The sequence below is a fragment of the Euprymna scolopes genome, chromosome 16, assembly GCF_053919585.1.
Source record: "Euprymna scolopes isolate OS-2025 chromosome 16, ASM5391958v1, whole genome shotgun sequence".
Taxonomy (NCBI): domain Eukaryota; kingdom Metazoa; phylum Mollusca; class Cephalopoda; order Sepiida; family Sepiolidae; genus Euprymna; species Euprymna scolopes.
The window spans coordinates 28,876,327-28,889,322 of NC_136497.1; the positions used below are offsets into that span (position 1 = coordinate 28,876,327).

The window sequence follows — 12,996 nt, forward strand, 5'->3', positions numbered from 1 at the left end:
GACGTTGAAGAACATCTTTGTATGCTGAACAGTCTATGAAGTAAACTGAACAATAGTCTTCTTTTGTGCATCCATTTTGTAGAGGGCAGAAAAAACAGGGCTGTTTAACTTGATGCTAAAAAGTGGTGGAAAGTTGGCATCTGTCAATTGTTTGGCATCATGTTCCCATCTTCCAAGAGCAGCATTCATTTCGACAATAGCAACAGAAGTCCAAGTATTTTGGTTGTCTGCTGAGTAGGATCCAGTAAGGTCCAGTAAGTTTGTGGTATAACAGTCTAAGTACAACCATCAGTCAATTGAATCACTTCTTGCATTATGAAGCACACTTTCTTGCTTGAGATTCAACGATGCCATGAAATCTTGAAAAAATGTCAGAATATCATTTCGATGATAGTGGAATGAAGCAGCAGCCTGAAAAAGGTTGTTAAACTTATTCCCTCTAAAACTTGTTATGTTAGAATTTTGTGACTGAAGGTGACAATAGGCTTCCCATGAGGCTCTGCATCCATTTTTTTTTTTTTTTTTTCCATCACCTTTTGGTCCCAGCACATCACAAGCAGTCCTGATAAAGCGATATGCTGCATTTTCTGAACTTGAGGAAAACCTTTTGAATTTTTTAAGACCATCTCTGCCGATTTTCTCATTCAGATGTTGTTCCCATTTTCTCAAGACTTTTTTGGATTCAGAACTGAGGCCAAGAAGGAAGTGAGCATTACAATGCAAAAACTCCAGGTTTTCATCAATGCCAAGTGTATTCACCCTCTGCATGTTAAAGACTTTGTCGAATGACTTCATGACACTTGCTCTGTCACTCATAAGACCAGTCAGATTCTGTAACATTGACCGGAATACAGTATCCACTTCACTATCTGTATAGAGATCAGTCAACTCCTGGAGCAGATTAAAGGCTACATCAACAAGTGTATCTGAATCTTCTTGAATACTGAAGTGAATCCACATGAAAGCAACTGACCACCATCTGTTGAAAGTTGGTGTCCCACAATCTTTTGACGATTCCTAGTTGTTCCATCAGAATGTAAGTCTACATTGCTCGATTGCAGTAATGCTTCAGCTATCTGTTGTTTGGCGATGACATGATCGCTCTGACGGCAGGTCTTTTGAATCTATAGCTGTGTGAAAGATGTGCCTTACTACAATATCAATTATTTTTTCCACAATTCTTGCCAGATACTTCTGCTTGCCCTATCAATTCAATGACACACTTGATTACATCTTTGGTGTACCGGTTGCTATTATGTTCCGTCATGCAAACATTTCTTTTCTCGGCCTGATTAAGAAAATCAAATTTCATCTGTTGAATTTTCAACTCCTTTTCCTCTTCTTTGCTTTTCTTATGAAATTTTTTTAAATTGGAAACGAGAGTTTGGATATTTTTTTTTTGCGTTTTAGTTTCAACTTAAAAATTTGTTTTGACAATATTTGATTTGGGCATTCTTTTCATCTTTTCTTTCTTACTCAATCTTGTTTCCCATCTTTTCAAACACTTGTAAAATGCTGAGTGTCTAATTTTTGTAAGCTCCTGATTTCTTTGCTGCAGGGTAGTCAAGGTACTTTCAAGTTTAATTTGAATTTCCTCATATTGCTGTTGTAATTATGGCAACAAATCTTTATTTCTTCTTAGCTCTTCATTTTTCTGCTGCAAATCATCATGAAAAGACTATCTTTTCTGAAAATACATCTTTTATGGTCTGCACTTTCTCGTTCTTCCTTCAGTTTTTTCTGCATATCTTTCATCTCTTCCTTTAGTTTTTATCTGAATAGTTTTTGAGCCCGATAGCAATGGTGAGTTTTCTAGCTTGCTTTCATCATCATTAGTCCCAGTTTGTTGAATCATCAGCATCTTTCTACAGCCTGGCATAGCTGCCTTTGGTGTACCTGGACTAGATTTTACAATGGCTGTGCTGACATCCTCACTGACTGGTTGACACCAGTAATCTGCTTTCATGAAGTCTTCATAATTGTTATTACGATGCCAAGATTTACTGAGATTTTTGGATGTTGCCTGAATTTTCTTTAACTATTTCCCCAAAAACTGCCTATCAATAGAACATCCAAATACTCGGCAGCCTAACATACCCAAAATGATGGAAGTACTTCTTTCTTTTGGAAGGAAACTAAATCCAGAATGATGCCATTTGTAAGTGCAATTATTTCTGATCGCCCTGACAAACTTGAACTAAGCAGTTCATCTCTTGAAACACCAGCACATGACAAATAATTTCCAACGAATGTCAAATTTTCCATTAAAAATGTTTAGAATCTGTCAGTCATTTATGTGTAAATTGGCATTAGCATGAGCTTTCTCAATTAAGTATCTTATTCTCAACTGATTGATGGTGATGAAATTGGGTGCAAATTCAACAATATCATCCCAGGTTTTTTTTCATCTTTCAGGTAAAAAAGTTGTAAAAGGAGTTTATTGTTTATGCTAACTTTGGGAATGGATGGTCTTCTACCTCTTCCAGTGAAATTGAAAATATCCTTTAATTTCTTGAAATTACAGTCATCTGCAATAAAAATATTCCCAATTAAAATTTCAAACATGCAGCAATGGGGGGGGGAAATATTTGCAAAATTAAACTGATACTTGTCAGCATACCCACTTGCAAATACTATAAAAAAAAAAAAAAATTAAAAAAAAAGAGGGGTTCAGTGCGTTGCAGAGAAGTAAATTTATTTATCAATAAAAGTCTTCATTTAAAAAGAAAATTGTAGAGGTGGACCTAAATGTAAATATTTACCAAAAAATTATCCACTCGTGTAAATTAAAAATGTTTGTAAAAGTGAGAAATTATCAATATATGGTTTAGTTACTTTTTTTTTTTTTTTTTTTTTTTTTTTTTTAATATTCATGAAAAGAGTTAAGCCAACGTAAGTAAATACATGAATTACAAATGTTTGTAAAAAGTGAGAAATTATTAATAAATGTTTAGTAACTTTTTCTTTTAATATTCATAAAGAGTAAAACTTTTTTTCCAATATTCATGAAAAGAGATAAGCCAACGTAAATAGATAAATAAATAAATAAATAAATGTTTGTAAAAGTGACAAATTATCAATAAATGGTTTAGTTTTTTTATTCATGAAAAGAGTTAAGCCAACATAAATAATGTTTGTAAAAGTGCTAAAGGCAACGTAAGTAAATAAATAATAAATGCTAAAGTAACAACCTTTGGGGAAAAAAGAGACATAACTGCTCCGTACTTTCACCTAACAATTTAATGAAAGGAAAAAAGACGCTTTCTAACTGTTCTGGACTTTCACCTTTCTAATTTTTGTTTTATTTTTGTTTCAGATTTTTTTTACCTAATTAATAAAGCGTCTCCAACGTAAAAATTGTTTTCGTTGTGTTAATTTGAGTTTTTTCTGTCTAGAATAAAATAAATTGGTACTAGTGCACTTATTGATCCGTGCTGAAATGTTATTTAAAAAGCCATTCTTAACATGAGGAGGGGAAGGTGTTTTGTACCTATTCTATACTTTAACCTTACACTTGAATAAAAAAACATAAAACTTTAATTAAACTTGGAAATACAATGTAAAAAAATAGCGTTGATCAGTAAGTGCACTAGCACCAATAAATTAAAACAATGAAAACAATGGTACTTATGAAGTGAACTATTATTTAGGAAACATGTGAGGGGGGAGCGTGTTTTTTAACTAGTCTGTACTTTCACCTAATAATTTAATAAACAATACAAGAATAAAATATATTAAAACAATATTTGTGAAGCAAACTATTATTTAGAAACCCACTCTTAATTGTGTGTGTGTGTGTGTTTTTAATTAATATGTATTTTCAGCTAACAATTTAATAAATGTTAAAACAATAAAAGAAAACAATAGCACTTATTAAGCGAACTAACATATGGAAGAGAGGGTGTTTTTTTTTTTTTTTAAAATTTAGTCTAGTCTGTACTTTCGGTACTTATGCACTTAGTGAACTGTCTGAAATAACATTTAGAAAGCCATTCTTAACATGAGGAGACGGTGTTTTGTAACGCTTCTGAACTTTCAACTAAGAATTTAATATAAAAAGTTATCGTAAAACTTTAACTTGAAAATACTATTTAAAATAGCACGGTTTGCTAAGTGCATAATCACCGTACTTTTCATCTATGGACGACAATAGTTTTTTACGCTTATTCAAACTTTAATTTTATGCAGTCACATGCCTTGAATTAAATATCTACCATGCACCAAATCATTTTCAAATAAATACAAAATGCTAGAAACGCGCCGTTCAATTTGCTTCTTATCTAGCATTTTTTACGCTCTTTTGCCAAGTTTGCTTACTTTCAGGAAACTAGTTTAGAATGCTGAATAAACGAATATTTAGATGCTCAAACGTTTTAAAATTAAATCACTAGTTTTATAAATGGTTTATTATAAATACCCCCTATTTATTTCCCCTCCAAAATGATACAATATTAATTTAATTTTTGAAAAAATCCAAAATATCGCTTATTTTTTTACGTTAAAAAGCTGAACATGTGCTAACTACATGTTGCAAAATATTTCTGAATATTTAAAATATTCAAACATAATTTTTACAAATTAATGTACAGAAATGGTTTCTTATCGCTTATATTGGAACAATTACATTGAAGGCATTGCCAGGGCCGCTGCAAGAAAGGTGGGCTCTCTCTACCGTGCTAGAAAACTACTAACACCCGAAAGTATCCTGTACCTCTATAAGGCCACCATTCGCCCATGTATGGAGTATTGCTGCCACATCTGGGCTGGTGCATCTGCTACTAGTCTCTCGCTCCTTGACAAGGTTCAAAAGAGAGTCGCAAATCTGATAGGCCCTGAACTGGCATCTAAGCTTCAGCCTCTGTCCCATCGACGAAATGTTGCATCCCTCTGCCTGTTCTACAAGTATTTTAGTGGTGAATGCTCTGATGAACTGCAATCACTTGTGCCCCCACGACGCGAGCACCCTCGACAAACCCGACAGGCTACTAGATCCCACCCCCACACTGTAGAGGTCCCTAGATGTAAAAGATCTTTTTACTCCAATAGTTTCTTCCCCAGAACCGCAAGACTCTGGAATTCCATTCCAGGTCCCTGCTTCCCCAACAGTACTGACGTGCAGAAGTTCAAGTGTAACGTGAACCGACACCTTGCTGCCCAAATCCCTACATAGTACCCCAGTAGTTGTTGCCCCTGATAGTAGCCCCCTACACCAAAGTGGCAATTTGCCTTGTTTGGGGTGAAAATGTAATAAAAAAAAAAAAAAAAAAAAAAAAAATATTGAAATTGAAGCAGTATAGTTACCTATTTGGTGAAATACCGAAGTCGAACAACTTTCATTGATTGACTCGCACATTTTCGCCGTATTCACAGTTCATGCAATTTTGTCCAAAAGACTCCTGAGGTGTCAATTTTCTTTTGCCTTGCGCACTTTCGCGAATAAAGCTAGGTACAATTTCTTACCACCATTTTATAGGAAATTGAATAAACTTTAATATCACGTTTGCCATGGTTATTATGAATAGTTAATTCACTAGAAGCAAATTAAATGAGAAATTTTTAAAAAGAATTTCGCATATTTTTTTTTTCTTTTTTATATTTGTTGTAATTTTTATACGTAAATAAAGATCATTCTTTGCTTAATTTGATGGTATTTATAGTTTTTTTATTGGTCGAATGGTAAAAATTTGCGAGAGTTTTAAATAGGGGGTATGATTTTCTTGATTTATAAAAAATTAGCAGCTAGCATTCCACATCAAAATTTTATCACTTTTGTTGGTGCTATTAAAATAAATCAGTAAAATTTAATTTTTATTCAAATACAAAATAAACACCATATGAAAGAGGAAGATTTGCACTTTCATTTAATATATATTTTATCCAAAAGCAAATTCAGACAAATGAAATACAGGCTGGTGAACATAACCTAAATTTGACCATTTTTTTTTTTTTTTTTACGAATTCCACTCATTTTTCGTGCTGCTGCTAGTACCTACTATCAGTAAAGTATTTGGTTATGATTTATGAATCACTAGTTTTACCTACTTATCGTTGGCCGAGATGCAGTGAAGTCATTTTGTTAATTTTTTGTTTGCATGTAAGGTAGATACCCCCTGTTATATTCTCCAATCTAAAATCAATGCTCCACATTGCTGATATTTGTTTTTAAGTGATTACTAAAAAATGCTTCATAAATATTAGCAGGCAACTGGGCAGGATTGAGTAATTTTTCAAATAAATTGCAGCTAAGTACATTATTATATTGTAGATAACAAGGTACAACAATAAAAAATGGAAATTTGTTAATCAGAAGTAAAGTTTAATATGTCAACTAAAATGCTATTTGGGTCTAACTTTGAAAATTTGACAAGATAACTTTAGATGCTAGATTAAAACTAATATTATTTCAACAAATAATTAAGTTAATAATCCTAAAAGTGTGAATATGCCACCAGACAAATCAAATCCAAATGGACGTAATTTTGAAAATTTAAATTTTGTTGGTCTCCAAACAAGGAGGAATTGGTTCTAGTAATTCACTCTCGTTTGCACTTTTTTCACTAACCACTCCTCGAATTTTTTAAAATTTTGCTCAAATATTAGTCATGGTGAAAGTAAATGTTTGTTAGAACAGATTTTCCAGGATAACTCTAGTAAGATACAGTGGTCCGGTATCTTGTTTCTATCTGTTTATTTTATATTTTTGGTCCCTCGACAACCCCCAATATTTCCTCCTGTATCAGAAAACATGCTATGTGATATACGTATATCTGTACGTGATGTTGCGAAGCTAATCAAAAACCTTGATTCGAGTAAAGCAACTGGCCCTGATGGTATTCCAATTATAGTACTCAAAAAACTTCAACCTGAATTAACGCCCATACTTACAAAACTGTTTAAACGTTGTCTTAAGGAGAATAGTTTCCCATCTCCCTGGAAAATCTCATCAGTATGCCCTGTATTTAAGAATTCAGGTGATCGCTCATCCCCCTCTCAGTACAGGCCAATAAGTCTCCTGTGCGTCATGAGTAAGTTGCTAGAATCTGTGTTAAATACAGAAGTAATCAAACATCTCAACAAAAATAACCTTCTTAGTGACACTCAATATGGTTTCCGTTCTGCTAGATCTACAGCAGATGTCCTTACAGTTATATCGCAAAGGATTAGCAAATCTCTCGACGGTGGCAATCTTTCTAGGGCAATTGCTCTTTACATATCTAAGGCCTTTGATAGGGTATGGCATAAAGGTTTACTTCATAAGATCGCTAGCTATGGTATAGCTGGAAAAGTCTTCTCAATTATTAAACCATTTCTTTCTGATAGGTTCATAAGAGTAGTAGTTGAGGGGAAAAAATCAGAAGCTCACAGTATTAATGCCGGTGTCCCTCAGGGATCCATCCTGGGCCCAACTCTTTTCCTGATCTACATTAATGATCTTCCAAATCATATCCTTACATCATTTGTAGACATTTATGCTGACGACACTACCATTTATGGTACCACATCTAAGACACTAAACGACCAAGTTCTCTCCAATTCTCTCTCCTCTGATCTTGAGCACGTAGTACAATGGGGAAAGGAGTGGCTGGTTACTCTTAATGCATCTAAAACCAAGCTTCTCTCTTTACATCATCAACATTCTAATTCACATTTGTCATCAATTGAAATGAATGGCTCTCGTCTTCAGGAGGCCTCAAGTTTTGACAAGCTTCTGGGCTTGACCATTACTCCTGATCTTAAATGGAACACTTATATCAAATCTGTTGCCAAGGCCGCTGGAAAAATGGTGGGATCTTTCTATCGATCCAGTAGATATCTCACTGCTGATGCTATTCTCTACCTATATAAGAGCCAGGTACGTCCAAGGATGGAATACTGTTGCCACATCTGGGCAGGAGCTGCTAGAAAGGACTTGTCCTGCCTTGATAGAGTTCAAAATAGACTTCGTAGCCTCGTAGGAGATGTCCTTTTCTCCTCCTTGCAACCTCTATCTCACAGAAGAGATGTTGCGAGTTTGTCTCTGATGTATCGTTATTTTCATGGAAAGTGTTCGACTGAGCTTCAATCTATGGTCCCCCCTCGCCAAACTTTCACAAGAAACACTCGTCTAGCTGTAAACACTATCAGTAATTTCCCCCACTCTTTATCTGTGCCTAAACCTAAACGTAGATTCCATGAACAAAGCTTCTTTCTTAGAACTGCACGCCTGTGGAATTGTCTTCCGTTTTCCTGCTTTCCGGCTGACTACAATATGGTTGTGTTCAAGTCTAAAGTAAATAAGTTCTTGATGAGCCGTTCCATATAAGTTATTAAATTTATCAAATTTTCATTACTAATGATTACTATATTGACCGATTTCTACTGTACACTCTTTAACCCTTATCCTTGAGTGGCCTCTGGGCCTTGATAATGTGGTGATGCCTTTGTAAAAAAAAAAAAAAAAAAAAAAAAAAAAAAAGGAGGGTGGATCTGTAAATTTATTCTTGTCCGTTCATTTGTCCGCACTTTTCTCAATAACTATGCCTTAAAATTTTTTGAAATTTTGTACAAACATTAAACATGACTTTTGGAGCTAAATTTGGGGGGGGGGCTGAACTTAATCATTATTTTTTTATGCCTCATTTACTGTGCACTCGTGGGGGACCATGCATGCTTCACTTGTTTTTTTTTTGTATTTAGGTGATGGTGGTTAAAATTTTTCACATGTTGACTATATAAATATATAGTTTTACTGTGTGGTGTTTAATTATGCATGTATCAGTTTGTTTAATGTTCACCTATCACTTCCCTCCCCCCTCCCTGCCATATCTCAAGTTAAAAGAGGGATAGTACTGTCTACTTTATAGGATCCCTGGATTAAGTGCTTTGGGTGGTCAGGATTCAAAACTAGTTACATAATTTAACCAATTTTTAGTGCTTCTTTCCTAAATGCTAATTATTGCATTACTTAACACCATATAAACAAATGTTTGTTTTAGTTTTATTTCATAGTAATTCTTATTTTTATATATTACTAGCAGGAGGGTGCCTGGTGTTGCCCAGTTGTAACGGTTAAATATGATATTTTAATTTATAGAGGCAATTAAAAAAGAAAAAAAAAATATTGAGAACTCAAAAAAAGAAGCAGAAAAGCGTTTTGCAAAATGATCAAGTTCAAAATTAAAGAATATGAAAAATGATTTCGTACCATAAAACAAACGTTATCCCGGCTACACTCTACTAAATTAAAGGTAACTTAGGATGCGTTGAAAAGTCAACTTATGATTGCTACACAAAAGGTGCCTTATTGATTCAGCATCAGTATTATTCCTGGGTTCTTGTCCAGACCCCCCCCCCCCCATATTAAACAAAAAAAAAAATTTCTATGACAACATGAAAAAATATATATTTATTTATTTATTTTTTTTATTACATTTTCACCCCAAACAAGGCACATTGCCACTTTGGTGTAGGGGGATACTATCAGGGGCAACAGCTTCTTGGGTATTATGCAGGGATTTGGGCAGCAAGATGTCAATTCCTGTTACACTTGAACTTCTGCATATCAGTACAGTTGGGGAAGCAGGGACGTAGAATGGAATTCCAAAGTCTAGCGGTTCTGGGGAAGAAACTACTGGGGTAGAAAGATCTTTTACATCTAGGGATCTCTACTGTGTGGAGGTGGGATTTAGCTGCCTGTCGGGTTTGTCGAGGGTGTTTACGTTGTGGGGGCACAAGTGCTTGCAGTTCGTTAGAGCATTCACGATTAAAATACTTGTAGAACAGGCAGAGAGATGCAACATTTCATCGATGGGACAGAGGCTGAAGCTTAGATGACAGTTCAGGACCTATCAGATTGGCGACTCTCTTTTGAACCTTGTCTAGGAGCGAGAGACTAGTAGCAGATGCACCAGCCCAAATATGACAACAATATTCCATACATGGGCGAATGGTGGCCTTATAGAGGTACAGGATACTTTCAGGTGTTAGTAGTTTTCTAGCATGGTAGAGAGAGCCTACCTTCTTCGCAGCAGTCCTGGTGATGCTTTCAATGTAATTGTTCCAACTCGTATTTCCTGTGAAGGTTAGGCCAAGGAGTTTAAAAGATGTACTTTCAGATAAGTCATGTAAATTGATCAAGGAATTTGATTTTCATAAAGAAAATAATTTTTAAATGGTTAAATGGAATTTGTAGACATTGCAACAAAAGTTTTGCAAGTTTGAATTATTGTCAAGTTATCACTCTTATTTCTTCAGATTATTTTCAAGAGGGGAGCACGAGATAGTTCCCTCCTTTCTTACTCATAAAATTTGATTTTATTTAAAAATAAAGCCAATTTATCAATTTACATGATTTTTTCAAGATGATATTTTTGTTCTGTTATGATTCATACATCATATGGATTTTTTTTGTTTTTTTAATTTAGGGTAAATTCTGTATAAGAACCTATTGTTTATGAAAGGTTTCTTGCATTTTTAAATTCATCTACTCCTTATACCTCGCTTTCAAATATACATCTACCACCTCCTTATACCTCGCTTTCGAATATTAATCTACCACCTCTTTATACCTCGCTTTCGAATATTCATCTACCACATCCTTATACCTCGCTTTCGAATATTCATCTACCACCTCCTTATACCTCGCTTTCGAATATTCATCTACCACCTCCTTATATCTCGCGTTCGAATATTCATCTACCACCTCCTTATACCTCGCTTTCGAATATTCATCTACCACCTCCTTATACCTCTCTTTCAAATATTCATCTACCACTTCCTTATACCTCGCTTTCAAATATTCATAATGTATCTACATGTGTTTGCTGAAGCGTTTCAAGTGCTTGCAACAGTTTTCCTTCAAATCAAATCTACAATTTCAATTTTATTCATTGCTTGGCATCTATCATCTGTTCCTCAGTACTTATAGCAGAATGACCTGAGAAAAGAGAAGCGGTGTAAACAAAACCATGTGGGGGGGAAAAAAAAACATTCGTTGTGAAAACTAAGATTAGTTATATGCTTCAGAGATATCTTGGTAAATGGTCACTATCCCTCTTTAGCCCATAGCTCATGCAGTATACTCCGTCTTGTTATTTTTCAGACGGATTCCATATACATAAACTTATTTGGTTCTTGTACAGTTTAATAAAGACATTCAAAAATGAAAATATTGAAAAAAGGTTTTATTGTACGTATCCATTTTGGACTGAATGTTACATAAGGGCTGTCCCCTTTTCATGTAAGTTAAAAATAAGAGAATTAGTTAAATGTAAATATGAAATAGGATAGTCAAGGATTCGAACTTGCGAAGCTAAATTTGGAATTGAAAATTCCAATCATAAGTTAAAATAAATACAGAATATTATTGAAAATAAGGGATATGAAATTGCACATGTTTAGCTCACAAAATAGTTAGATATCTGTTTATTGAAAAAGGAATGTAATGATGAATTTTGTTTCTGTTATAAAAATAAAAATTAAAATAAGGACTTTAAAAACGGACAATGGAAAATGCTATTTGTAAAGTGGGTTACGAAAATTAGGTTAGAGGGTCAGCTTTGTAAGAAACGTGAATAACAATGCATGCTTAAACACGGAGGCATGTCGTGCCATGTGTTTCATATGCACGTGCTTGGTCATGCAGTGACGTCATGAATTATGAATTTAGTTAGATAAGTCAGAATCAGTCAGTAGGAGAAGCCAGAGAAGGTAGTCAGATGAGAGGAGTCTAGCTTCACAAGTTCGAATCCTTGATTATCCTATTTTACATTTAACTAATTCTCTTATTTTTAACTTACATGAAAAGGGGACAGCCCTTATGTAATATGAAGATCTCTGAAAAAATTTTTTATTTAATTGCATAGAGTATTTTTTACAGCGGAAAAACACGTTCTTATGAGAACGCGTTGAAGTCAGCTATTATGGAATTTGTTGAACATGCCACGGGGAGATAACTCCATGTAAAGTGCCGACACTCCCTCCCCCTCTTTAATACTAGCTTTTCTTCCTAAAAATCGAACCTTTTGCTTAGTATCATAACAAATTGTTTTTGCGCTGTAAAAAAAAAAAAAAAAAAACTACTTGATGAAATTAAGTGACATTTTGTTTTTAGAAAACTTCATTCCATAACGGATACATGCAATATAACCTTTTTTTCAATATTTTTATTTTTTAATGTCTTGATTAAACGGTACAAGTACCACCTATTTTTATAGAGTACTTTTTTGAGACATCGTTAGATAATTTTTATGCTTTTGAAGTTTTTAGGTGAGGATTGCTAATTTGGATTTTTTTCATCTTGAGTGTTATTCATACAACATCTCGACCGATGTAATCTTCAACCATCTTCAGCAATAACCTGTGGTGTAACGGATAAATTACTAGGTAGCACTCTTCTGGAAATTTATGTTTCAATCCTCAGTATGAGCAATACTAAAAATACAATTGTGAAATTCTTAAGACTTTTATCTGGTCATAGTTAATGAAACAATAGCATGTCTGTCCTGTGGATTAAATAAAGCATTTCGTTCAAAATTCCCCGACAGATTCCAGAGTTTGACATGATTCACCCAAAGAAGGTTAGAGGTTACATCGACTGAAACGTTGTGCGAATAACCCTCACAACAAGAACATTAGTCTGAATAATCCAAATTTTATATATTTAAATTGTTTAGCTTGAAATAATGATTGAATCTTGAGTTTTAACAAAAGTATGCTTATTTTTATTACAGCTGTTACAGATCCAGTTGGAGATGTTTTAGATTTTATTAGGAAATTCAAAGAAGAGTTTGGACACAATCATCCTGTATTTTATCAAGGGGCGTATAGTCAGGTGAGTCAAATGTCAAATATTTTATAATGCTTAGATATAAATTTGTGGAAACTGCAGAATGTTTTTTTTTTTTTTTTTTTTTTTTTATCCATTTCAGTTATAGCTTTCACACGATTATCATTATCTTGATTGTTGTAATTTTTATAACATTTTGACTCTTAGATAATCTTCAGATGTTTATGATT

General features: G+C 34.0%; 1 protein-coding gene across 2 annotated transcripts in view; it reads left to right on the forward strand.

The window, feature by feature from the left end:
- Positions 1-12,996, forward strand: part of LOC145295909 (FAS-associated factor 2-like) — a 119,747-nt gene that overhangs the window by 75,483 nt on the left and 31,268 nt on the right. For both annotated transcript variants that reach the window (XM_080141679.1, XM_080141680.1), the window contains exon 6: positions 12,711-12,811. In XM_080141679.1, coding sequence (XP_079997805.1) covers positions 12,711-12,811 — 101 coding nt within the window. The remainder of the gene's footprint in view (positions 1-12,710; positions 12,812-12,996) is intronic.